Genomic DNA, 27,787 nt, shown 5'->3' on the forward strand with positions numbered 1-27,787 from the left:
TACATTAAGTATAAGATTAAGAAAATAATATAAAGAATCTTTCAAAGATTTTGAAGAATGTAAATAAGAATTTTAAAATTTTAAAAAGCAAATATCAACAACAAAATAATAAGAATTACAGGTAAAAATATTGCAAATATAATATTACATGTGTAAAAATAAATAAAATAAAGATAGAAGTAAATGTATTAAGGGAAGAATGCAATAAGCTTAAAGTAAAATTAGACTAAAGTTTTAAAATAAACAAAGAAATATTATTATAGTAAAAAAAAAAAATATTTAGTATATATTTTTTTTAAAAAAATAAAGTGATTCAACTGGATTTAATAATACTTTAGATAATAAGATATTATAATTAAGAAATGATAATCTAGAAATGGCAGTTCTAATATAATAACTAGAAAAAGAAAAAATTAAGCATTTGAAAAAGAGAAGGAGAATGAAATAATAATACAAAAAACTTATAAAGAAAAGTAGTTTTAATAGAAATAAATTCAACTTTTATAAGAAGAATTGAATAAATCGAATTCTTCCAAACAATTATTGATTGCTTAACAAATTTAAATATAAAATAATCAACAAGAACTATTAAATGCATAATCAAATAATAATTTAATGGAATAAAATAAAAAAATGAAAATTGAAATTGAAAAGTTTATTAAAGAAAGCTAAAAATTAAATTAATAATTATAAATAAAAAATGATAGAATTAAAGAACTAGAAGAAAAACAAAAATAAGATTAAGTACAATTTAATTATTATACATAATATGAATAAAAATTTTTATAAAAAAAGGAATACATGTAAAGCGAAATAAAGGAAAAAGAAAAATTAAGTAAAACTGTAATGATAAATAAAGAAAAATATAGATATTTAGAAGATTAATATAATTAATTGGCATAAAAATAAAATGCAAATAGTTTTTAAAATTAATCTTGTTTATTAAATAATTTATCTTAATAAACATAAAATTCAATCAATAATTTACCTGAAATAATAAAAAATAATAATAAGAAAAACTCTAATTAAGTTTCTAAAAAATTACTTCCAAAAGTAAATAATTGTGATGTTAGTAAATTCGGGAAAGACTTAAAATATAATTTGAAATTAAAAAATATTGCTTTTAAAGAAATAGAATAATATCTTATACCTGAAGAATATTATAATAAATAAAGAATGACTATTTAAGAATTAATTCATATTTTAAAAAAGTAAAAAATTAAATTAACAAAAAATAAAAATTAATAAATAATATAGAAAGCCCTTTGATATTAAATCATAAGAATAAACAATTTTAATCGCAAGGTATTTAGTTGAAGATAATTCTGAAGAAAAAATAATTTATGATGAAAATAGAAGTAATAATATTTCAACAATTAAAAGTTCTTTCAAACAATTAATTGGAAATTATGAGCTTATTAAATTAGAAGATGAAATACAAATGCATGAAAATATATCAAAAGTTTAAATTATATAAATTTGTATTAAAATTTATGTTTGTTTATTTTTTTAAAAAAAGACTATATCTAAATATTAATAAGGAATAAAAGATAGTATTACTGAAGGTGTAAAAAAATTAGGTTTGTAGAAAGGCTTTTGTAGATTAGAAGATTTGGAAAAAGCTTTTAATTATTATGATGCTGATTTCTCTTCAAAATAATACGAATATATTATGACTAGAGTTTTCGAATATACTAAAGATTCAAATTTTATTAATTATTAATAGCTTCTAATAGATTTTGATTTTCGTAATTTTGAAAATTTCAAAGAAATTAAATTAAAGTAAAACTAATATATGAATAATTAACAAGAAATTTAAAATGAAAATTTATTGGAAATTTAAAAAAATTTATTAGATGAATAATAATAATAATTAAATAATGAAAATAATTAAGTTTAGGAATAAAATTAATATAAAGAAAATTAACAATAAGATAATATAGAAAAAAAGTTTGAAAAAAAAGATATTGTTAAATACAAAATGGAAGAAGATAATGAATAAGATTATTAAAACGAAAATTTTGGTAATTTAATAAAATATATATTTTTTTAAAATTCATTTCAATATAAAAAAAATATTAGAAAGGAGTTGAATTTTATTTTATAATTTATAGATTTTAAGAAGCAATTTATTTTGTTTTTGAATTCTATTTACACAAAACTATAATATAATATTTTTGTTTATTTTAAGTAAATTACAAATATTTTTAAGTTATTTGAATTATATTTTAGTGTTTTTATAAAATATTTAGTTAAAAATTAATCAATGTATCCTAATAGTATAATATTAATTTTTTTTTATGATTAATATATTTTTTTAAAAAAATAAAAACTCAAAAAAAATTAATAATAGAATTTTTTTGGTTTGCTTTATTTGTGTTTTTATGTTATTTTTTAATATTACATAAAAAAAAATGTTAAAATTTAAAGTATATCAAAAAAATATAGAAAAACAATATAATTTTTATAAAGATTTGTAAATTATATTTAATGATTTTTATATCTAGATATATTAAAATATAAGTAGATTAAATTTATTATTAAAAAAACTTTTTGATTAATTAATTCTTTTTTTATTTTATATTGTTAGCAAATTCTTCCATTTTAAATTAATTAATTATTTTTATTTATCAAAGCAAAAAATGTATTTCATTTTCTTTTATCAAATTAAATAAAATAATTTGCGCTTTTTATTTTTATAAAAAAACAATATTAATTATATTTAAAAATGCTTTATTTCAGATATACTTTAGTAAAAACTTTATTTTTTCTATATATAAATTATTCATTATTTAATTATATTATTTATTAGAACTAAAAGAAATATTATATATAAGGTTTATTTTTAATTATTATGGGTTAAAATAATACAAGCATAAAATTACAAAAACCAAATTACGAGATAAAAAGGTCTAAAAATAATAGTTATATTGAAATAGAAGATAACTAAGTGTTTTGCTGCATATATAGCAGCAAATAAGGTTTAGTAAAAAAATAATATTTACTTTATTATTTTTAATATATATAATTTAAAATTTAATTATTGACTTAATTTAAAAAAGAAATAATAAAAAGAGGATTGGCTAATATATTTTATTGATAAATGTGAATAAATAAAATAAAATTAACCATGGGCTTAAAAAATTAAATAAAAAATATAAAATTAATAATTTTAGGAAAAAAATGATTTTAAAAAATAATTAATAGAAATATTAAAATAACTCTAAAGTAATAAATAAAATATTTACAATTAAATAAATATGTTAATTAATTATATTAAGAATATCAAAATAGTATATTAGTAGAAGATTCAAACTAATTTCAATAAAAAAAGCTGTAGTTTTATTCACTTAGTAGTCTTTAAAACAATTCAATAATGAGAAGTAGTTAAAATATAAATAATAATGATTTTAAAAGCTTGAAAAACCATTTAATATAATATTCTTTTTAAAGTTTTACAGAAAACGATAATTAAAGCGAATTTAGTTTATAATAATATTAATAAAAGGCAAATAACATATACTTGATAGAATCTGAATCCGGTTAAGATACGAAAATTTAAAATATATATTTGACATTGCTTTTTTAGATTAATTAACATTTAGAAAATCATAATTTTCCTTTATATTTTGTAAAGAAATTATTTTATGAATATTTTATTGATTCATATAGTAATATAAATAATTATAATTAATAAATTATTGAAAAGAGTATTGAAGAAATATAATTGTTCATAAAAACTTTTACCGAAGTAATACATTTGTATTATAATTTGAACACTTATTAGGAAAAATCAATTCAAGAATTTATAAATAATTCTAACTTTGATAATTTTGTAGCAGCTCATATCTTTAAAAACGAAAATTTATATAGAATTGTCCTCAATAACTTTATTTTTAAAAATTAGAATAATCCTAAATTCTTTATTTGGCAATAAAACTGCTTAAATTCATAAAAAATTAACTTAAAAATGTTTGACGCTAATTTTTCTATTAGTTTTCCTTCAGAAAAATTTCAATCACTAAAAGAAGAAATAATATAAATTAAAGATGAAAATGAAAATTAAAATAAAAATGTTTTAAACTATGATTTAATTTATAATGATGATTAAATAATTTAAGATTAACCAAATATTGAATTTAATCCTTATATTAAAAGTACTAAATAATTATAAAATATTTAATTAGTTCAAACACCTATTGAAAAAATAAAAGTCGTATTAGAAAGCATTGAAAGTGTTTACTAAGCTCTTAGGTAATATGATTTATTAAATAATTATGATGTATAAGATTTTCTTAATATTTTTACCTATATTATTGCTAAAAGCTAAATTTTATATATTTAAAGTCACATGGATATTATTAAAAATTTTTATGTTAATAAAGAAAATAATATTGACATTAATATGAAATTAGAAATTATTTAAGGCGGTATTGATAATTTAATATAAAATAAATATATATGAGCCTATTATATATGGTTAATTTATTTGCTTTCTTAAAGAGTTAAAAAATTATATATATGAAGTTTAATTAATAAAATAAAGCAAAAATTTTTTTAAATATATTTTTTAAAAAATAATTTTGGTATATAATATTAAAATACATATATTATAAAAAATTATATTATATTATTATCTTAAAAATAACGTTTAAATCTAATATATCTTATATGTAATATATATATTATTATTTATATATAAAGAAAAAAGATAAAATATATATTTAAATTTCAATTATATATAATTTTTTTATTTAAATTAAAAATTTTTTATTATTCTTTTAAAGTTTATAATATATCTTTATTATATTAATTAATACAATTACTTTTTAACAAATGACTACTTTACCATAATTATTTATTATGTTAACCCTAATTTTATACTCCAACGTAAACCGAATCTACTCTATATATAGACTATTACTTAACTATATTATTATTAAATATTTTATCTTTGTTAAAGTTTTGCATTAATTATTCTGTGTTTTATTTTTTATTATTATACACATCTAATTTATAAATGCTTATATTTTCTATATAATCGATATTATTATTATTATTATTATTATTATTATTATTATTATTATTATTATTATTGTTATTATTTTTATTATTGTTATTTTATTTTAACATTATATTTAGATTTTCGTTTATATCTTTTTATTAACTATTTATGTTTTTATTTAAATTTTGATTGTTTTTTTATTATTTTATATTTTCCTGTTTTTTAATAATTTTATAATTATTTTGTATTTTTTCAAAATTATTATTACTTATATTTTATTTAATTTTTTAATTTATTTAATTTATATCTTTTTAATTTACTTAAAATAATTTAATCTTTGAAATGTTTTCTTTATTTTTTATTTTTGTATAGTTTTTTTTTCTTTAATATTCAATTGTGTTTTATGTATTTAAATCATATTTTTATTTTAATTAATTAAATATTTTTTTTAAACTCAAATAAAATTATGTTTTTTATAGGTTTCCATAAAAATATAAGAAATTGTTTTCGTATTATAATATTTCATTTTTGAGAATATTTATATTTTATAAAGTTAATTATTCTAAAAAATCATAATTTTTTAATTTAATTTTTTTAAAAAATAAATTAATTATTTGGATTTTAATTTTCAATATAGTTTTTATTTTTTAAATTAGATCATTCATTTTCTTATCAATAAGACTTGTATTTTTTTAGATATTATAAATATCATGATTTTTATGTTCACCTTTTTAAAGACATTTTATACACATAATATTGTTTTCGCATATATCACAAAAATAAATTAGTTCTTCATTCTAATGAATTAAACATTATTATAATTCAATATTTATATTTAAAATGTTATTATTTTATTGACAAGATTAATTCACATTACTCTTGAAATTTTAAATTTCTGAATTATTACTGTTTTAAGGAGTTAGATTATTTTCAGTAGTAAATTATGAATAATTTATTTAGGTTTACTTTTTTTCTAAATTCTAAGTAAATAATTATTTTTATTAAAATTCTAACTCTTTCTTACTTTATATCAAAGGTGAACTTTCTGTATTTGTGCTTATTTAGCTTTCTCTTTGCTTTTGTGATTCATATTCTTGCATGTATTTATTTATTATCATGTCTATTGCTTATATGCTTTAAGCATCTAATTCACTATCTTAAAAACATAAATAACACTTCATTTCTATTGTATCTATATTTTTTCCTTACTATGCTTGTTACTTTTTTACTCTACCCTCACCTTTAAATACACTCACTGCCATACATTCTAAACAAAAATTATGATTACAATTCAAATAAATATAATCGTTTGGAATGTTTGAACATCTATCGCATTTTATATTTTCTTCACTTTAGTTACTTTGAATACTTCTTCTTAAATAGCCCTCATTGTTTCGGTTTTCAAGTATAAAATCTCTTTTTTAACTTACTTAAAATTATTACTAATCATTTTTCATCTTTTTTATATTGTGATGTAAATTTTGCATTTAATTTAATTTGCTTTTTTTTTTCGTTTAAATTTTTTTATTGTGTATATTTATTTTAAAAAGTTATTAATTATATTTATAACAAATTAACAATTTTAAATATATTTATAAATTTGAATTAAAAATGAAAAATATATTTTTTAATTTTAAAATTTAATTAAATTTTATATATACTATTTATATTTTAGATTTAATTTTATCTTAATTTCTTTTTAAATTAGATTTTTTATTTTTTCGAATGTTCTCCAATTATTTTTATTACTCCATGTTTTATTAATTAATATTATGATTATTTCTTATTTTTCTATAGTAAGTAATTTTTCAATTTATTTTGATTTGTAATACTTTTTATTTATATTATAAATTTCTAAATATATAATTAAATTAATTTTTAATTAAATAATTCTTATCAAAAATCTAAAATTATTATAATTAAATATTTAGTTCTTAATATTTATCTTTAATTTTCTAATTTATTTATATCTTCTTTTAATTATTAACTATCTTTCTATTAATTTTATAACTTTTCACTCAAATTTTTAACATTAGGTTATTAATTCTATATATGATTTTTTCTTTAATTCATTTTTTATTAAGTATTTTTTTATAACTTTTATTTCTAATTTTTTTCAAAAAAATCATATTTATTATAATCAAGTAATTTATATTATTACTTTAGTAAATTTAATTTATTTTTATCAACTTATATTTTATTATTGAATTTATATTTGTTATTTTTAAATTTATATTTATGTTCTTCAAATTAGAAGCTAGATGATTTTGCTATTAATTTTTCTTATTATTTTAATTAAATATTTGTGGTTTTAATTTCTAATTTGTCATTGCTGAATTACTATTTTTCTAAATTTTTAAAAGTATTTTAATTTCTAAAATAAATATATCTTTTACATCTATTAAATTTATTTTAATTAATGTTTATATATTTATTAATAGTATTTTTTAAACTATTATCTATTTAATATATAAGTATCTAGTTTTTTTTCTTGATTATCATTATTAAGTTTTGCTTATTATTTTTTTAAAAAATAAATTTTCTATTTAACTCTAGTTTATTTTAAAAATGTAAATATGTTAAACAAAAAAACCTAATTTAAGTTCTAAAAAAATAATTTAATAAAGAAATTAAATAAGAATTTCTAATTATGGATTGCATATATATTTTTTTTAAGATTTTATTTAAATTAAAGTTTATTTTAATAGTTTGGTATATTAATTATATCATAATATTAAATTATAAATACTTTTTAATGTTTTATATTCATTTTTTATAATACGAAATTCATATTACATAATTCGAATCTATTATTAAAATATTGTTTTGCAAATTTTTTGAAGCTACCTGTATATAAATATTTTTTTATCTTAACATACTTAAAATATATAAAATTTTCTATAAGTCGATTATTATTTATTCATATTTTATTTTTTTATTATTTAGAAAAAAGCCCTATATCCAATTTATTTCACATTTTTTTTTTGATACAGTATTTGATAAAAAATACTAAAAAAATATATAAACAAGCAAATAATAATAATTATTAATATAAAAATCAGATTTTTTGCAAACACAAAATATGTTTTTATATTAAAAAAATATCATATAATCATTTATAAATGATTAATTAAATAAACAAAAACTTAAATAATTATTCAAAATGTTGAATTTCTTTAAAATTTTATCAGATAAAAGTAAAATAATAATTTATATAAAAACGAATTTATAAATAAATATAAAAATAATTAAAATAAAATTTAATAATTTTCTTAAAGATAATTTAAAGAAACACATAATATGAAAATATTAAATAAATATCAATAAGATTAATATAAAAATGAATAAAATAACATAGTTAATAATTAAAAACCTAATTATAAATAAGGAAATATACCATTTATTGCAATAACAAGGGTTCGCCCATTATTTTTGCCAGAATAAATAATAAACCCTTATATATCTGTAGAAGTTTTAGATAGAGAAACAGTTGTATTTAGACATGAAATACAAAAAGGTTTAAAATAAATAACTAAAGATAAATTATATCGGTAAATATCTCTAATTTTTCTTAATTTTATTTTAAATTAAAAAAAAGATGCTCAAATACAATTCCTTATAATGTTAAAGCTAACTAACTAAATAATATGGGAATAAAGGAGGTTGTTAGCGATTTATTTAAAGGTTTAAGTACCTCAATATTTATAACAGGCGGTAAAGATTCAGGAAAAACGCATACCTTTATAGGAAACCAAAGTGATCCTGGGCTTGTTTTTTAAGTATCTCGATTAATCTTTAACACTAAGGAATAATATGTGAATTCAAGCATTTATGTGAGTTTTTTCACTTTTTAAAATAATAACTTTAAGGATATGTATGCTTATACCGGCAAAAATTTGGAATGTAAGAATACTTTATAGGGTGAATGCATTCCTGGGTTAACTTAAATAAAAATTGAGGATTAATTAAGTTTCTTTTATGGATTAAAAACTGCTTTAAAAAATAATGGGAAAAGAGATTTTAATAGAGTATTTTTATTTTTATTTTTTAATTAATATCTAATAAAAGGATTTTTCTTAAGCATTTACTTTGTTTAGTGTTTTTCCTGAAAAAGATATTTTCATAATAAAAATTAGTGTAAAAAATATAGTTTATAAATTAAAAGATGGAAAATAAACTCAAAATAATTCTTTTGCAAATTTATATTTAGTTGATACTGTTTCATATGAAAGTATTGAAAAAGTAAATTGCAGAGGAGTTAATAATGCGATGCTTTCTTTTAATAATTGTTTAAGAGCATTATATGAAATTAATTCTGGAATTAAAAAAGTGCATTTTGTTAATTATGATTAATCTCCTTTTACTATCTTTTTTAAAGAATATTTAGGTGGAAAACATAAATGCGTTATTATAGGAAACTGCTCTCCTTTTATTTAACATTTAGAAGTTAAAATTTTATTTTTAATATATATAAAAAAAAAAAAAAGTATTCAATGAGGACTGTAAGAGAAATTTAATGCGCTTTTAAAAGTAAAAGCAATTCTGAATAAAATATATGGGAGATATAATAACAATAGTACTATTTTGATATTGATTATTTTAAAGAAACAATTAATAATTTATAAGATGGATTTAGAAAAATATAAGAAGTTACTTAATATCTTATTTAAGATGAAGAAAATAAAAAGTAATAGTTTTTTTTTTTCTTGAAATAATAATTTACTAATATTTTTATAAAAAGTTCATTTAATTTTATGGATATCTATTTAAAAAATTATATTATGTATTTAAGATATTTTGTTAACAATTAAACAAACTAATAACTATAAGAGATTTAATAAATTATCATTAATAAAGAATCGTAAAGTATGAAGATTGTATTATGAAAGAAAATATACGTTCAATAGATTCAAAAGACTTTTTTGCAGTAAGAATAGTTCCACTAATGTATAATTTGTTTTACGATCTTATAAAAAAAGATTAGGATATAGTTTCATAATAAATTAAAAATTTGTATTATTAAAATAGTTTATTAACAAAACTAAAAAATGATATTAGATAATACATTTATTCAATAAAAAATAACAGTTTTTTATAAAGACTCTAATAAGAAGAAAATTTATTGAATTTCTGCTTTCATTTTTTAAAATATTTAAATTGGTCGCATTCTATTTAATTATATTCTTTTAATTTTTAATTTTCTAAGGAATTTGATTAATAAATAAGCGATTATAATTAATAAATAATAAACTTTTTTTAAAAAATTTTAAAATTTTAAAATGTAAATATTTAATTTTTTTATTTTTTTATTGAAATAAATAATATTTTTTTAAGATTAAAAAATATGATGATTATGTTGATTAGTAATTTAATTACATGAACTTGAAAATTAAAAACTCAAAAATTATATATACTGAATAGGAGATAGATATTCAAAGTATTTTAAATTTGCCTTAATTAGACAATCAAAATATTAATTCTAATGATAATTTTTACGATGAAATTGATGTTATTTATAAAGATTTAAACAAATCTAATATAGAAATGCCCATTATATATGGACCTAAGACTTTTATTAAATAATCAAAAAGTGGTTTAAAAATTTAAAGGAAACTAAATATAAGTTCTAATAGCACTTAAATTATTAAAAATAATAACTTAATTCAATGCTTTGAAAACATATAAAAGCAAAATGAAATTAGGTATAAAAGTAAATATATTTAGTAGATTATATAAATAATATTATATTGAGATATATATAATAAAATAAAATTATTTCTTATTTTTATAATATTTAATATATTAAAATTTATATTTTATAGATTACCGAAATTAATAAAAAATAATTAATTAAATAAATCTAATAATTATTCTTTTAAAAATATATCAATCATTAGTAAAAATAGTCGAAAATAAAAAACTAATCATAATTATTAAAGTATACTAAATAAATCTATTACTGATGAAAACAACTAAAATCTTATATAATAGTTATTCTGAGAATATTTAATTTATAAATAACTTATTAATAATGATTTAAAAGAAAAATGCATATAAAATCAAATCATATAAATTATATATAATTTTAGATATAAAAATAATAATAAATATAAGAAAACAAATGAAAATATTATACTTTATTTGTTTATTTTGTTTTGTTTTTTCCTTTTCAAAAAACATAAAAAATATTTATTTTGAATATATATATTTTGAATATATATATATATATATTCTTATATTTTTTTTATCTTTTTTATATAAAAATAATTTTTTTTAAGGCTATATATTTAATTTCATTTTTAATATTTTTACGTATATAATTCAATTTCTTTTAAATTTTATTCCTTACTTTTTTAAAAAATTTTACTAATTTACTAATCATAAATTTTATTTGAAAAGTAAATTTAATCTAAAACAATACATATATACAATGCTTCTTAGAACATTTTTTTTAATAACATTTGCTTTTTCAATGCTTATAAAAAAACAACTCTTCCAAAATCAAATTTATAATTTTTATTTTTATAAATTTATAAGCCTTCTCTAATAATATTAAGTCCAAATGTACTTAAGCTGTTTTCTTTATTTTGAAAAAATATAGCCCCTTAAATTACTTTAAAATCAGCTTAAATAGAATATTTATATTTCCATTTTTTTTCAACTTAGCTTTTTATCAATTAAAGATATTCTTAAGCTTATTCATATTTTTATAAACATATATAAATAAAACTTATACACAATAAAGTTTCAGTATAAATAAGTGAATCTTATTAGTTAATAATTTCATTTTATTCTTATAAAATTTCAAATATTTTCAAAGCCTACTAATAATTATGATTTTCCATCAATATACTAGCTTATTAATATATTATTTTATTATAAACCTCATAATCTTAACATTAGTTTTTTTCTAAAATCTAATATATATGTATATATATATTTATTATTAATAAAAAAAATAAATTTATATACATTTTTTGCTTCTTAGTGTTTATCTAAAGCTTTATTTCCAATATTTTAAAAAGTAAAACAAATAGCTTCATAATAAGATAGAAATGCTAATTATATAGTATTTTTAGCTGGTAATTAATCCATAAATTATTTAATATATGAAATTATTTTTTGTACTTCAACCAATTAAGAAAGCTATAAATATATTACTATTTCTGTAAATAAATGCTGGATAAAAGCTTCACTTTAAAAGCTTTTGTTTTCTATATTTTTATTTATTATTTCTTTTCCTTTATTTGTATATATCAATGCTTTTTAAAATTCTGATTATTCGATATATATTTCAGCCATAAATAAATATAAACTATTAAAAATTTAGAAGTTTATTTAATTTTCTGGATTACTTTCTTCTTATTGTTATAAATTATTATTTTATTATTATTATTAAATTAATAAATCTACTTATTATTCTACTTAATTAAATAAATTTAAACTTTCTTCAAATTCAAAATTTTATTTATATAAAAAAGCTTCAAAAAACTTCAATTAAACTTATTCTTTTTCTGATATATTTTAACTTTTAAAATTTTCTATTTATTCTAAAGCTTCATCTAATTTAGTTTTATCTAAAATAAGCGAATATATATATTTTAATTAAATTTAAAATTTTTAATCTTAATCATTTATATTTTCCAATGTTTACTGCAAAGTTTTTTAAGCGTTTTAATAAAGTTTTAAATTTAATAATATTTCAGATAATTTTACTTAATCAATTTCATATTCTGGATATATTTAATTACTAAATTACAATTATTTATATTTAATTAGCTTTTCTTAATAATGTTTCATTAATTTTAAATCTTATTTTTTTTCGTTTCGCCTTAATAATTTGGTTAGATCTTTTATTCGAAGCGATAATAAAGAGCTTTTTTGGGAGGAAAAATAATGCTTTGTGAAATTATAAAGGTATTTTTTCATTTTTAAATTTATTAAAAATATTTTATTTTATATTTATAAATATTTTTAGTTTATTATTTATTTTGTTTTTTATATTTAATTGAATTATTAATGTATTTTTTTTAAATTGATCTTAATATAAATAAATATATCTTTTATATTGATATTAATATTTATATTTATATATTTTTTTAATATTTTAATATAAAATAAATTAATAAAAATTTATAAAATAAATAATTGTAAATTTATTTAGATATGTCATTTGGTTCTATTGGAAAATATTTATTAGGCTCTTATATTCCTGTATTTAGAGTATCAGGACCAATCACCTCAAATACGTAAATAAAAAATACAATAATAGTTTAGGAAAATATAATAATAAAACAGAGTTAATTAAGTATAAAATTTCCTTAAAAGTGTAAACAAATCAAGGGCGGAATGCATTACTTTAATTATAAATTCTTAAGGTATTTTCTTTTAAAAAAAAATGAGATATAATAGTAATATAAATAATTTAAAAATTAAAGGAGGTAATTATGCATAATGTCATTCTTTAAGAAAAAATATTACCCTTTTTTCTAAAAAACATGAAATTCCATTATATTGTTTTGCAGAAGGAAACGCCACATGCGGTAAATATAAAAAAATAATATTTTTATAGTAAATTTTTAAAATAAACAATAATATAGGTGGATATTACGTTTTAAGTTCAGGTAAATATTTATTTAAGTAACAAAAATATTAAAAAACATGAAATAAGGTGATAATGTATATGCAAATCCTGGAAGTTTTATTGGAAATATTTCAGAAACATTAATAAATATTGATGCTTCTGAATTTTTAAAATAAAATAATATTGAAAATAGGGAAGTATATTCGAATAAGTAAAATAAAAATATTTAATTAATTTTTTTAAAAAAGCATATATATATATATAAAGCAAAGCTACTGGTCATTTATTAAATTGGAGAAAATCAAATAATGAAGAAGGAAAATAAAATTAATTAAATTATGTAGAATTTTGTGCCGAAAAAGTATTTAATGATATAAAAAATTAACGTGGGGATAAACTTAAGGTTATATTAAAATAACAAAAATTACTTTAATCTTTTATAATAAAAATATTAAATTTATATTTTATTTTTCTTAAAAATATAAATTAATAAATAAAGGCTGATTATGATTAAGCTTTAAAAGTACATACCTCCTCATAAGCTTTAAATTTAGGTTTAATTGACAATATTGGAACTTATGAATCTATTCTTATTTAAAAATTCCCACTTGCAAATATTAAATATTCTGGTCATAGTAGATTTAGTATGCTTTCTAACTATTAACAAGATTTTAAAAATAAAAAATTAAGTACATTTTTTTTTATTATTTATATTTGTATATATATATATATATATACACTTATTTGTATAGTTCCTATTTCATTTCTTATTGGACTTTTTGGACTTAAAATAATTATTAAATATTTAATTATACTTAAGGTTATTTAGACCTATTTGTTTTCTAGTTCATAATAATGAAAGGTAGTTTTTATAAATGAAGTTTAAAAATATAATTTTATTATTTTAAAAGTAATAATCTAAATAAAAAATAGAAAGTTAATCATAAAGATTATTTTTAAATATATATTTATTTTCAAATAAATAAAATGCTAAAAATTTTATTATAATAAAAGCTTATTTTCTGAATTAATTATTTGCATAAAACTTATTTTAATATAAAAAAATTAAAGAAAAAAAAATCATATAAATTAAAGTACTATATTCTACAAGTCTATAAAAAAATCAGGTAGAAACTCATGTATATCATCAAAGACTTTTTATTTATTTTAAATTTCTTCATTTAGTATTTAGAAAGCAAGTAAAGCAAATATTTTCTCATCTTCATTTATTGACAATATATTTTTAGAGAAAATTGCATTCATTTTAATATATATTTATCGCACGAAAATGTTATATAATCCCATTCTAATTATCCTAACTTTAAATAAATATCCAAAAGAAACCCATTTATTTTAAATATCGTCAAAGTTTTCATATAAAACAACTTCTATGGGTTTAAAAATGTTATTTTCTATAGCAAAAATAGCAAACTTTTCCATACTAATTTTCGTTGTTTGGGTATTTTAATTAATATAATTTGCATTTTCGAAAAAAAAATTCCCGAAACTATCATAATGTTCTTTATGGCAAATATATTTACCCAAAAAATTAAATTCATTTTTGCCTTAAATAAAAATAAAATAATAAAAATAATAAAGATATTTATACTAATTGCTAAATCTTCATCGGCATCAATAAGTAAAAGATAATTTTTAATTTTAAGAAATTAGTTTTTCTTTACTTCCATTTTAGCATCTAAAAGAATTTTTAACCCAAAAGAAGCTTCAACTACAAATTTAGTAACTCCAGAAGAACTTTCTAAATATTTTATATACTCAATTAGATTTTTAAGCTTATTTAAATATGATTGGGGAAGAATATTATCAAATAATTTAATTAGTAATTCATTTATTTTTTAAGCAGGTAAAGTGCTTAAAGCTTAATTGTTTTCATCTAAAATAAACATATTATTCATATAGAAATTAAAGTCTTGTGTTTCGTAATTTTTATAAGGATGAATTGCATAAAAAGACATAAATGTTGATACTTTTTCTGTATATTAATAATGGTATAGACTTCTTAAAAATTAAGACATATTCTTTTCGGCTATTTTTTTAAATCCTCCGAACTTTTAAAGAAAGAAATCATAAGTTACTGCATTTAATGGATGTGATTTTTCACCTAATTTTATTTGTTTTATTTTATGTTAAAATATTTATATAATAAATTTTCGGGTATATTATTCTGAAAAAATTGGTAATTTTTGTTTTAAAGATGCTTTAGTGGGAAGCAAATGGTCAAAATAATATTATTTTTTCTATATTTATTAGTAGGTAGTTTTAAATAATTGCTCTATTTTCGAACTATTATTATTAGTTGTATATATTACTTCCTTTAGTATTTATGTTGTTATATATTCCTAGTTTTCTGGAATATTATTTTCTATATTATTTTAGTTTTAATTTTATTTTGGTTATAATTAAGATTCTTTATCTAAGTTTTAACTTTTGAAATTTTTATCTTGTATAATTTTTAAGGATTTTTATACCGAAAATTTATTTGGGGAACTTTTTAATGAAAAAAAATCTGATTTTGTTTATGCTTTTTATGGAAATTATAAATTAGATTCAATGTTTTAAAAAGTACTTTATAAGTTTTAATTTTACATATTATTAAAATTTATATTATTATTTGTTGGTAAAATATTATTATTTTATTGAAAATTAATACGAACATTTTAAATTTTTTAGTTTAATTAAAATAATTCCATTTCTAAATCAAGAATTTTAATTTATAAATTTTCTTGTTCTTGAGAATAAATATTATCTTATTTTTAGATTTAATCAAAATATTTATCAATATTATATTGTTATTATTAATTGAATGCAATTTTTAAATTATCGTTCATTTAATTAAAAACATTTAATGATTTAATTTATTCGTCAAATATTTAATCTATTTATATTATTATTATTATTATTATTATTATTATTCATTATTATTATTATTATTATTATCATTATTTTCTTTTTCTTATTATTCATTTTTTTTTTTTATTATATTATCATTTTTTAAATTGTCATTTTAATATTTTTAATTTTTTTCAGTATTTCTTTCCATAAAAACTATTTTTTCAGTTTATGTTTCTATTTCTTACATACATACTTATTAATTTGTCATAGTATTTTTATTCTAAAAATCAAGCTCAACTTATGTATAATCATCTATAAATAATTAAATCATAACATGAAGTGCTTTTGTCCTCAACATCTATAATATCATCATTAACTTAACAACTTGTTGATACAAGTACATATTTAATACCATCTTTTCCTTAAAAATTAATATGTTTATTATTATCATTACTATTATTTTAAGGAATTTCATAATATTATTCCGGAGGCTATATTTGCCAAAGTAGATTTATTTTTTCTTCCAAATCTTACAATTCTTAAAAAGCAATTTTATTTTTTTACATAAATTATTTTTATTCTTGACTATGTTAGTTTTCTTGCATTTTTATTTATTTTGTGAAATTTCTATTATTTTCGTAAAAGGCTTCTTATCTTTTATTATTCTATTATGAGAATTTTTTGTAATTAATATTATATATGCTTTATTAAAATAGTATTTTCTCATCAATAATTTCATTTTTGGATGGAAAATTTTTTTAATATTCTTCAAATTAATGTTTAATTTTGGCATATTCATCTCTCAATAACTCATAATCAAGTTTAATTTATTCTAAAAAAGCTTCTTATTTACAGCATTTTTTCTCCATGTATTTTTAATCATTTAGTATTTTTATATTTACATATTCTTTATGTTCTAGTAATTATTTTTATTTTTCTATTAAAGGAATAAATTTTCCCATTTCTACTTTAAAACCTTCTTTTAGTTTACCTATAAACTTTTCTAATTCTTTTTTAAATTCCTTTTTTTCTTTATGTCCTCTTTCGAATAATTCCTACATTAATTTCATTAAACCTTCCCATATTTTTTTCAATAAATGGCCTCTTTCACTACATTATTGGCTTACTTGTCTAACTATCTCCCCCATACAAGCTTAGTAAATAGCCTATAAATCCATAAATTATTCTTCATAAGTTTTTTTTTCTAGATCGGAATTTAATACTTCATTTATCATTTCTTCGAGCCATATTCCTAGTTCTACTGCATCTTTTCGGCAAGATAGACTTTATAGATTTTTATTTTGGGATGTGTGGATAAAAATTGGGTCTTAGTTTTGTTCGAAGAGTTTAAATAAGTGTCTTTGTGAACGTTTTTGTCTGATTTTCTACCATACGGAACTAAAAAGATCATCTGTTTTCATATAAGAAGGAATTTCTTGTTTATATAAATCCTCATTTACTATTTCAAGGAGTTTATAAGATAAATCTCTTTTTATTTTCGGGAGATTTTTACTAAAAATGCTTTGCCTATTTGTTTTATTTTTTTGTAATGCTAAGTGGAGAAAGTTAGCATAAAAATTATCAGAGTTCTTTTTTTCGTTTATATTTTCTAATATTTCTGCTTTCTAAACAGTTAAAATGGTACTTTCTTTATTTATTGATGAATATACGGGCACAAAATTATTCGAGTTTGTAGTAAATTAGGATAATTGGATGTTTTTTTTTTAAGAAAAAAAATCTTTATTTCGATCTGATCTTATTACGTTTTTTATAGATAATATACTCTTTGAGCGTTATTTTTTGGATATTTCTTCTTATTAACTGAGTTGCTTTTATAGAAAAAATGTTTTTTTCATTTTTTAATATTAATAATAGTGTATTGTTATTTATTAAATTTTTAAAAAACAAAAGAATTATCGTATTATTTTATATTAAAAATTAAAAATTAAATTTATATATATAAAATATTTATGTTTTATTTTTTTATAAAAATAATATATATAATATATAAATATAAGAAGAAATCATTTAAGAGATAATCCTCTTTTTCTTAAAGCTGAATTTTCTTTTTACTTTTTGTCTAAATATTCTTTAAAACTAAATTTGGCTATACTTCTTTAAGATAAATTTTTTTAATTGTTTTAAAATGGTTTAAATTGTTAATTAGTTTATTATTTAATTACACTATTAAAACTTTAAGATTTATTAGATGCTTAAAAATTATTAGTAGTTATAAAATTAATTTTAGATAAATTTAGTAAAGAACTTACATTTTTTATTTATTAATTTTCCATTGATTAGTTTTATTTAATTTATTATTATATTTATTGTTGAAATTAACAAATTTATTATTTTTTTATATTTGCTCTTTATATAAAACTCTTATTTTATTAATTTAGTTTTAAAAAGTTTAAATAATCATTCTTTTTATTCGTTTATAAAAAAATATCATTTTCATCTTATGAATTTTAAGTCTTTTTATATTAAATATCATTCGCAGAAATTTTTTGACAATTTAAAATATTATCTATATACAATCTGATACTTTTTTTACTTTTTCTTCCTTTATAACATTAATTTAAGACATTTTTCAACATATTATCCTATACATTTGGATGTTTAAAATTATTATTTGCCTTAAGGATACCCAATTTAATTTTATAAATTTAAATTTCCCTTTCTTTGAAATTATAAATATCAGTTTTATCAACTATCGAATAACCAAAATCAAATCCTGAATTAAGTTATTTAGTCAACATTTTTTCAAAGGATATTTTTTCAAAATTTGTTTTCAAGGAAGTGTTTTTTTTTTTTATAGGTGGTGAAACATTTCTTTACGTTTATTTATTTATATATTCATTTCTATATATAATTGATTTTTTATGAAAATCTTCACTAGCAATTTGTATATTATTTTTAGTTTTTTTTATGTTTTCTTATATGTTTTTTAACATTTATATTTCTGAATTTCCTGCACTTTAAGACGATCTTTTTTTCTTTGGAGTTATTAATAGCATTTATTAATTTTCATCTTCTTCCTCATAATTTTTATTTTTTATATACTATTAATTACTTTATTCTAATTTTTTTTATATCAGTTATCTTCTCAAATTATCTTTTTAGATAAAAGCATTTTTTAGTTCTTCTATTATACTAAAAGGGACTATTTAAATAAACTTTAATACTTCAATAGCATAAGTTCGAACAACCATACTTTTAGCAGTAATAGTGTAGGCATATTAACCTTTGTAAAAAGAATTTTTAGGACTTTGATCTTAAAAAAGAGATTCTTCACCAAAAACACAAATTTAATTTAAAGTACAAATATTAATAATAAAGTTTTAATTTATTTATTTTTAAACAAAGCATTATCCATTAATAATTATCCATAATTTGCTTTTTTAGTTTATACTCTCTTATCCTTATATTATTTAGTCTTTCCAAAACTCAATTTTTTCGAAGTTTTTTACTAATAAATTTTATAAATGAACATTTTTTAACAGATTTAATGAATTTATTGCTTTTTTTAAATTCGTAAATTTTTAATTTATTTATTATTACTGATTAAATTCTTTATTTATTTTTTCATATTAACTCTTATTTATTTTTAATATTAACTTTGCTTGACTTTCTTATTTTAAAGTTTTGCATTTTAAGTTAAAAAGATATTAATTTTCTGATATTTCGCATATTTATGTTTCGGTTAACTTTATTATTAAATAATCATCCAAGTCAATATAATTATGTTAATCTTGTGGTTTTTAAGCTGTTATTGTTTATACAAACTTTTTTATTAAATATAATTTGTTTTGTATATTTTATTATATTTATTTATAAAATATACATCCTCAGATTAATCGTATTAAGAATTTGTTTCTTTAATTATTTTAAATATTTGAATAAAATAATCGTATTTTTATAAAAGTTTTATGAGTTCCTTTTTTATTTTTATCAAAATAAAAATTATTAATCTTTTTGTAAAAATTATTCATTTATTATTACTTTTCATTAATTAATTATTATTTTTTAATATGTATTTTTTTAATGAAATATATTTAAACTCATAAATTTAAAAACAAATAATTTACTTTTAATTAGTCTGTCGATTTATTCTACATGTTAGCTAATTAATAAATATGATCGATATTATTTTACTTTTATATATAATATTAATTATTTTATGTTAGTTTATTTTACAAAATCCTCTTTTTATAATAATTACGTTGAATTCATTTTTAATAATATAAATAAATAAAAAATATATGTTTTAATGATTTTTAAATATAATTTATAATAAAAGCTAATTAAGATAATAATTTTTAATTTTATTAACTTTATTATAAATTTTTTATTATTAAATTATTTTAATAATCCAAAAACTTTTAATAACATATAAATTATATATTAATTAATTTAAATTTTTTCGCAATGATTTTTAGTAAAAAAGATTATAAATATTAAGTTATATTATATATTTATTTTCAATACAATTAAATTTTAATATTATTTTTTTATTTTTTTAATAATATATATAACAAAATATATTTTTTTTAAAAGAAAAAACAAAATAATTATAATTTAATTATAATATCATAATTTTTTTTTTGAACATTAAGATAAAATAAATATAAAATATTACATTAGTTTTAATATTTATTTTATAATTAAACTTACTTTATCATATTTAAATATAAAGTAAAAATTTAAAAAAATTATTATAAATATCCTTGAAAAAAATAGATAAATAATTAAATGTATAGAAAACATAAAACAAATTTTTTGCATTAATATTGATATAAATAGACCATATAAAGAGTAAAATAATATTTTTTAAATTTTTATACAAATTAAAAAAAAATATAAGAATCGCATATGACAAGATAAATAAAATAAAATTGATTAGAATATTTATATTTATTTGTTCTAAATAATATATTTTGCATCTAACAAAACGAAAAATAAATAAATTCCCTTTTATTTTATTATAAATATTATTTAAATTTAGATAAAATAATTCTAATATATTTTTTTATATATAAAATTTTCATTTGAATATTATTTATATTTTATTTTGATTTGATTTGAATAAGATAAATATATTATAATATAAAATAAATAAAAATTAATTTTCTTTTACTTTTCTATTTTTCCCTATTTTATTATTTTACTACTTTTTTTATTACTAAATATATTTTTATATTTTCCTATATATTAAATTATAGAAAACTATCTATAAAATCATTAATTAAAAAAACTAATCTTTAAAATCAAATAAATCTAATACTAAATTTTATTTATATTATAATTGAAAAAAAAGATTAATGTTTTCTTAAAAAAAAAAAAAAATAGAATTCTTTTACAAATTATTTTTTAGAAGATTTTGCTAGAAAATAGATAAAAAAATATTAAATTAAAGACTCTAAAATTTTTTTATTAATATGTTTTGTAAAAATATATTTATTTCTAAAATTCTATATATATGTGTTTAGTTTAATATAATATATATAGAAGAAATATAATATTTTAAATTGTAAATATAATTAAAAAAAATATTAATAAATTGAATTACTGTTAATATAAATCTGTATGAATTAGAAATTCAAATAATGATATACTTATGTTTGAAAAAAACTATTTCTTTATTTTTTATAATTATATTTAAAAATTAACTATCTTGCATATTCTCTATGTGGAATTTCATTTTTCTTTAGTTTACTATTTTAAGGAAAAGATCTTTCTTTTATATAAATAAAATAAAAATCCATAATCAGACTAAAGTTTATCTAATATGATAGTTATTGATCTATATAAATTCAGGATAATTCTTAGAATAAATACATTTATAATAAAATTATTGTAATATTTTTACAGTATATAAGTATATTATAATACGAAATTCAAGTTTGAATAATATTTTTATATAAATATTTAGCTTTTTGTTTCAGTTATCTTATTTTTGGTATTAAAATTTTACTATCATTACATAAAAAATAAAATATTGACATATTTTTTTATTTAAAAAAAAAACACTTTAAATCAAATAATCAAATAATCGATAAAAGATAATGAAAATTATTAATAAAATAAGAAAATTCGAAATTAATATACTTAAAAATTTATATACAATAGATTTAAATAATTACAAAAATAATTATATTGAAAAAAATAAAATGATTAATATATAAAAAAAAAAAATATAAATTATTAAATAAATTATTAAAACTATTTATAATAAATGTTGTATATATTTACATATATAATTACTTAATTTCTTTATTATTTTTTATATTGATAATAAATATATTAATAACATTTACATAATTAATTTACTTATTTTAATTTTTATATATTTTTTAAATAGTTAAGTTATATACAATAATTTATAATTAATTTTTTTATTTATTAATATTATATGATTATGACTAATTTATATATAAAAGTAAAATAAAATTAATTTTTACTTTTAAAATAAAAATATTAAAATGTCATTTGGTAAAGATTTTTATAATTTGTTTGGATAAGAAGTTATGCCTTATATCTAAAATTCTTAAGATTTTAAAAATATTCTTAAGGAGGAAAATTTAAATAATTTAATAAATTTATATGATAGATATTAATAAAAAGTTTAAAACAAACAAGTTTATAAAATTGCCTCTTAAAAAAGAACATAAGAATTACTAAGTTAATGCGCAATACCATATACTGCCCCATATTTAGATTCTGATGTAAAAAAAATAAGAGAAATAGCTAAAATATAAAGAAATTCAAAATGGGTTTAATTAAGAGCTGAAAAAGAGTCAAAAAAATAAATAGAGTTTATACAGAAGAATATATAGAATAAAAAATATAAAACAATGTGTGAATAAGCATAAGCAAAAACTTTAGAATAAAAATTAGATAAACTCAGAAATGCATTTTCTTAATATAAAAATAAAAATGATGATGTAAAAAATAAATAAAAAAATTTATGTTTCTATGAAAGCATATATATAAATTTATTATATAGATTGAAAAAATGAAATCTTAATAATAATTTAAATTAAATGGGTTACATAATAAAATAGAATAAATAAATTAACACTAAAAATAATTTTTGTAAAGACTTAAAGAAGAAATAATTCTTGAAAAATAAATTGAAAAAAAAGAAATAAAAAAATAGTCTTTAATTAATCAAATGACTATTAAAGAAAGAGAAAAATAAATTTAATAGATTAATCAATAAAAAAGAGAAAAAATTAAAAATTAAAAATATATCATATAACAAAAAGTTTTGCTAAATTAATAATTGAAATAAGAAAAAGTTAGATAATATAATCATGAATAAATACTTGAATCTGATAAAACTATAAAAATGGCAGAAACATTCATGAATGTTCTTGAATAATAATAAAAAGAGGCTTAAAAATTATTAGAAGCTTCTTAAATGGAAAAAAATAATGCTAAATATGAAATGGGTATTGTCCATAATAACTCTTATATGAATGTAAGATACAATAATATGTCAAATAGTCAAAGTATGTTTTAAAAGCATAAAGAAAATAACTCAATTAATAATTTAGAATGATAACTTATTAAGAAAAAAAAAAAAAAAACTAATAAAAAAAAAATTTAATAAATAAAAAAATATACAAAATAAAAAATGAAATAAAATTTATCTTATATAAGAAATAAAATAATATTTTATAAATTATTTTTAATAATTATTTTATATTATTTATAAATATTAAAAAAAAAAAAAATATTCAAATAATAATTACTTATTTTAAGATATATAGATATATAAGATAAAAATATTATGTTTTATTAATAAATAATTTTATAAAAAAATAAATAAAAAAAAATAAAAAAAAAAATGTCTTTATTACCTGAATTATAATATACCTATACCTAAGATGAAAGGTTTTATTAAGAAACAAATAAATATTAAAAAATTAATAAAATAAATCAAACTATATATACAAATTATAACAAAGAATAAAATAATAAAAAGAAAACTGAAATTTAAAACAATTTTCTTTAAATATTTATAAATAATTATTTTTTATATTTTTAATAATAATATATTAAAAATAGTATCGAAACAGTCGTAAATGCTATAAAAGCAAACAATAAATGCAAAGATTAAAGAAAAAATTTTAACTTATGTAGGTCAACAGTTTTAGGGAGACATGTATAACCTTAAGATTGCCTCTAATAATCTATGGATTTAATTAATTGCTTCTAACTAGTGTATTTTATTTACTTTTTTAAATAAAAAAATATAACTATAAAGTAAATATAAAATATTTTTATATAATAAAGGAGAAGAGCTGAAACTCCTGCATGCTAAAGTGCTTACAATACAGTTTTTAGTGCGCCTAAAGAATTTCTAATGATAAAATTGCTTTAGGTACATGCTAACCTATGTTAGATGCGTATATTAATTGCTGAGAATATGAAAACAAATAAGAATATAATATATTTATATAAATAATATTGTTATTTGTATATTTTATTTATACAAATAAAATAATATATTATTTAATTGATAAATTAGATTGATATATATTTTTATTATTATATTTGTTTATTTTTAAAGATTATATGAATCAATAAAGAAAAATAATATTTTAAAGCAGTTGATTTATGAATTTTTTTATTTTTAGTTACTATTTCTAAAAATTTAATTTTAAGTTTTTATTTTTTAATTGATAAAATTCTAAAAATTATTTCTTAATGTTTTATATTCTTAAAAAAATTTCCAATTTTAATTTTAAGTATTAAAATTTTTAAATAAAATAAAAATTTTAGATATAAATAACAATTAATTATATGATTTTCTAAAAGTTCTAATTTAATGAAAATATTATATAATTAATTTAATAATAAAAAAAATATTATTATATAATATATAAATTAATAATAGATTATTAATTTATATATTTTTTTATATTATTATCATATTATTCTTAGAGCTTATACATCTAATTGATTAAAATGATAAAAAAATTAGTTATATATTTTTAATTTAAAAATTATTTACTATTATCTTTATTTATAATTTATATCTAATTAACAAAAAAATATATAAATTATCGCATAAGAAGTTAAACTAAAAAAAATAATTAATAAACATTAAAAAAAAAACATATAATTAATTAATATTCTTATTATAATCTTTTGTTAATATTATCAATAATGTAACATTCAATTAGTAAATTTAAGTAAATTTTTGTTTTGGTTTTAATTTTTTTTAAGATAATTTATCTATTTTGAAGTATTTTGTTTTGTTATATATATATATTTTTTTATTATAAATTTTCTTAACTTTTATTTAATTCGAATTTTATTTTTTACTTTATTTACTGTTTAATGTCTGATTTTCTAAATATTATTAATTGTATAAAAGTTGCAGGAAATTTATTTGATACTATTAAAATTAGTTAGAAATATTATTTTATAAATTATTTAAAAAATTGTAAACTTATTTAATACTTATTACATTTTCAATTTTATTTTAATATTGCTTTAATCGATTATTCATATAAGTTTTTTTAAAGAATATAGTATATTAATAAAATTATTTATTATTAATTGAATTTAAAAATATATAATTTTTAAACTTTAAGATAAAATAAATATACAGATTTATGGATATATACAATTTTTTTTTGAAAGAATATATAATTATATTAAAAATAATTATATATATTTTATTTTATAAAATATATAATAATTAATTTATATTTATTTTATAAAAAAAAGATATTTTCATTATAAAAATAAACATATTAAAAATATATATTTAAATATATTTTATATTCATAAATAATATAATTTTATATATTTTATTCGTTTATTTTTTTTCAAACAACTTGAATTGGATTATTGTTTTTATGTTTAGATAATTACGCCTTCATTAATTTAGTTCCTGAAAAAATATTAGCAAAAATCATTGAAACTGTAGGTAGTTAATTCATTTTCCCCATTTTACATTATTCACTATTACATATATGGCATTGCTTATTTTTTTTGATAATAATGTATGGAATGTTTGCTTATGGAAATCTTCAAGTTTTTTATACAAAATTTTTTTATTTAATTATTTAGATCTTTCACGTTCATTTTTGTTAGAATTATGTTAAAATGTAGCATTTGACATTAACGTATATTCACTTTTATATTCTGACAATTCATACTAACTTTATATTTCTATAGTTTCTTATTTTATATATTTTTTTTCTAATTTTTTTATAAAGTATCCATTTTCTTTTTTCTTTTAGTTTCTTTGTTTTTTTATTTATAATTTTATTTTTCTCCTTTTAATATATTTTTATATTATTTGTTCTTATTATTTCATGTGTGTATATTAAAAATTTGAATATTAAATTTTATATATGATAAAAAAATTTACTTTTTTCCTTAATTGTATAAATAGAAAAAAATAATTATAATTTTATAATTTTTAAATGTTTTAATTTTTATTAAGAAAAAAAATTATTAACCAAAAAAATATATTTTAATTTGAAAATTAAATTAATATTATTGATTAATTAGTATGATATGATTTATATTATAAAATATTTTAAAATAATAATTCTATTTTGAAAATTCCTATTTATAAAGTTCCTTATATTTATTAATGTTTTAATCTAATAATTATAAGATTTTCGATAATTAAATCTATATTAACTTTTAAAAATATTTTTTTTATTTTAATTTTTAAAAATAATTTTTTAATAAATTTATTTATTTTTAATTTTAAATATTTTTAAAAATGCGCAATTTGAATACTTTTTAATCAAGATTAATTATGGAATATATAACAAATTTTTACTTATCTTTTGTATAATATTAACATATTTTACATTTTTTTTATATTATTTAAGTAAGTAAAAAGAAAACTAAATTAAAATATTTTAATATATTTGTATATTTACCAAATTAATTTCTAAAAAATAAAAAACGAAATTTATTATTTTTGTATACGAAATTGTAAAATTGCTTTTTAAAACAATTAAACTTTAACTCATTAATAAACTTTTAAACTTTTTTGTTCAAATATATATTTAATTAACAAAGTAATTTTTCTATTCAAATTTTTAATTAAATTTAATAAAAAGAAACATATAAAAATAATAAAATATTGATTTTTTTCAAGTTTTATTCGAAATTAATGTAAATAAATATTTTTTATTTAAACTAATAAATAAGATTAACTTTTACATAACTTTTTCATATACCTTTTTACTTATTTTAAGTGACTTTTTTTAAAATCTAATTAAAAAAAAAAAGGTGAAAATAATAAATAACCTTTTTATTCTTTTTGATTGAGTTTTTAAAATAAATTAAAGAGAAAATAGAAA

The 27,787-nt window shown here is 15.4% G+C and overlaps 3 protein-coding genes across 3 annotated transcripts, besides 26 other annotated features; all 3 read left to right on the plus strand. All coding sequences in view use genetic code 6, as the record gives it.

Annotated features, from left to right (window-relative positions):
* The first annotated feature begins 1,859 nt into the window (after positions 1–1,859).
* Positions 1,860–1,894: a microsatellite.
* Positions 1,895–4,040: 2,146 nt separating this feature from the next.
* Positions 4,041–4,076: a microsatellite.
* Positions 4,077–5,045: 969 nt separating this feature from the next.
* Positions 5,046–5,126: a microsatellite.
* Positions 5,127–5,279: 153 nt separating this feature from the next.
* Positions 5,280–5,310: a microsatellite.
* A 559-nt stretch (positions 5,311–5,869) lies between these two features.
* Positions 5,870–6,289, plus strand: IMG5_165420 (hypothetical protein; the record flags this gene model as incomplete). Its single annotated transcript, XM_004030185.1, has 1 exon — positions 5,870–6,289. A coding segment is annotated over one exon (420 nt), but the record flags the coding sequence as incomplete, so codon positions are not given.
* Positions 6,290–7,202: 913 nt separating this feature from the next.
* Positions 7,203–7,243: a microsatellite.
* Positions 7,244–8,313: 1,070 nt separating this feature from the next.
* Positions 8,314–8,353: a microsatellite.
* Positions 8,354–10,716: 2,363 nt separating this feature from the next.
* Positions 10,717–10,767: a microsatellite.
* A 423-nt stretch (positions 10,768–11,190) lies between these two features.
* Positions 11,191–11,228: a microsatellite.
* A 1,721-nt stretch (positions 11,229–12,949) lies between these two features.
* Positions 12,950–12,995: a microsatellite.
* Positions 12,996–13,310: 315 nt separating this feature from the next.
* On the plus strand, positions 13,311–14,449 carry IMG5_165430 (hypothetical protein). The gene is made up of 6 exons (XM_004030186.1): positions 13,311–13,383; positions 13,444–13,548; positions 13,606–13,800; positions 13,857–13,992; positions 14,089–14,278; positions 14,342–14,449. The coding sequence occupies exons 2-6, from the start codon at positions 13,544–13,546 to the stop codon at positions 14,446–14,448; spliced, it is 633 nt and encodes a 210-aa protein (XP_004030234.1). The 5' UTR covers positions 13,311–13,383; positions 13,444–13,543; the 3' UTR covers position 14,449.
* A 1,528-nt stretch (positions 14,450–15,977) lies between these two features.
* Positions 15,978–16,011: a microsatellite.
* Positions 16,012–16,492: 481 nt separating this feature from the next.
* Positions 16,493–16,554: a microsatellite.
* Positions 16,552–16,590: a microsatellite.
* A 522-nt stretch (positions 16,591–17,112) lies between these two features.
* Positions 17,113–17,823, plus strand: IMG5_165440 (hypothetical protein; the record flags this gene model as incomplete). Its single annotated transcript, XM_004030187.1, has 1 exon — positions 17,113–17,823. The coding sequence occupies one exon, from the start codon at positions 17,113–17,115 to the stop codon at positions 17,821–17,823; it is 711 nt and encodes a 236-aa protein (XP_004030235.1).
* A 2,192-nt stretch (positions 17,824–20,015) lies between these two features.
* Positions 20,016–20,061: a microsatellite.
* Positions 20,062–20,775: 714 nt separating this feature from the next.
* Positions 20,776–20,809: a microsatellite.
* A 1,776-nt stretch (positions 20,810–22,585) lies between these two features.
* Positions 22,586–22,639: a microsatellite.
* Positions 22,602–22,655: a microsatellite.
* Positions 22,639–22,663: a microsatellite.
* A 1,360-nt stretch (positions 22,664–24,023) lies between these two features.
* Positions 24,024–24,066: a microsatellite.
* Positions 24,026–24,082: a microsatellite.
* Positions 24,083–24,260: 178 nt separating this feature from the next.
* Positions 24,261–24,294: a microsatellite.
* Positions 24,263–24,295: a microsatellite.
* Positions 24,264–24,293: a microsatellite.
* A 907-nt stretch (positions 24,296–25,202) lies between the features above and the next one.
* Positions 25,203–25,247: a microsatellite.
* Positions 25,248–25,425: 178 nt separating this feature from the next.
* Positions 25,426–25,479: a microsatellite.
* A 1,208-nt stretch (positions 25,480–26,687) lies between these two features.
* Positions 26,688–26,720: a microsatellite.
* Positions 26,721–27,109: 389 nt separating this feature from the next.
* Positions 27,110–27,160: a microsatellite.
* The last annotated feature ends 627 nt before the right edge of the window (positions 27,161–27,787 follow it).

This window comes from Ichthyophthirius multifiliis, assembly GCF_000220395.1.
Source record: "Ichthyophthirius multifiliis unplaced genomic scaffold scaff_1120509251235, whole genome shotgun sequence".
In the NCBI taxonomy this organism is placed as follows: domain Eukaryota; phylum Ciliophora; class Oligohymenophorea; order Hymenostomatida; genus Ichthyophthirius; species Ichthyophthirius multifiliis.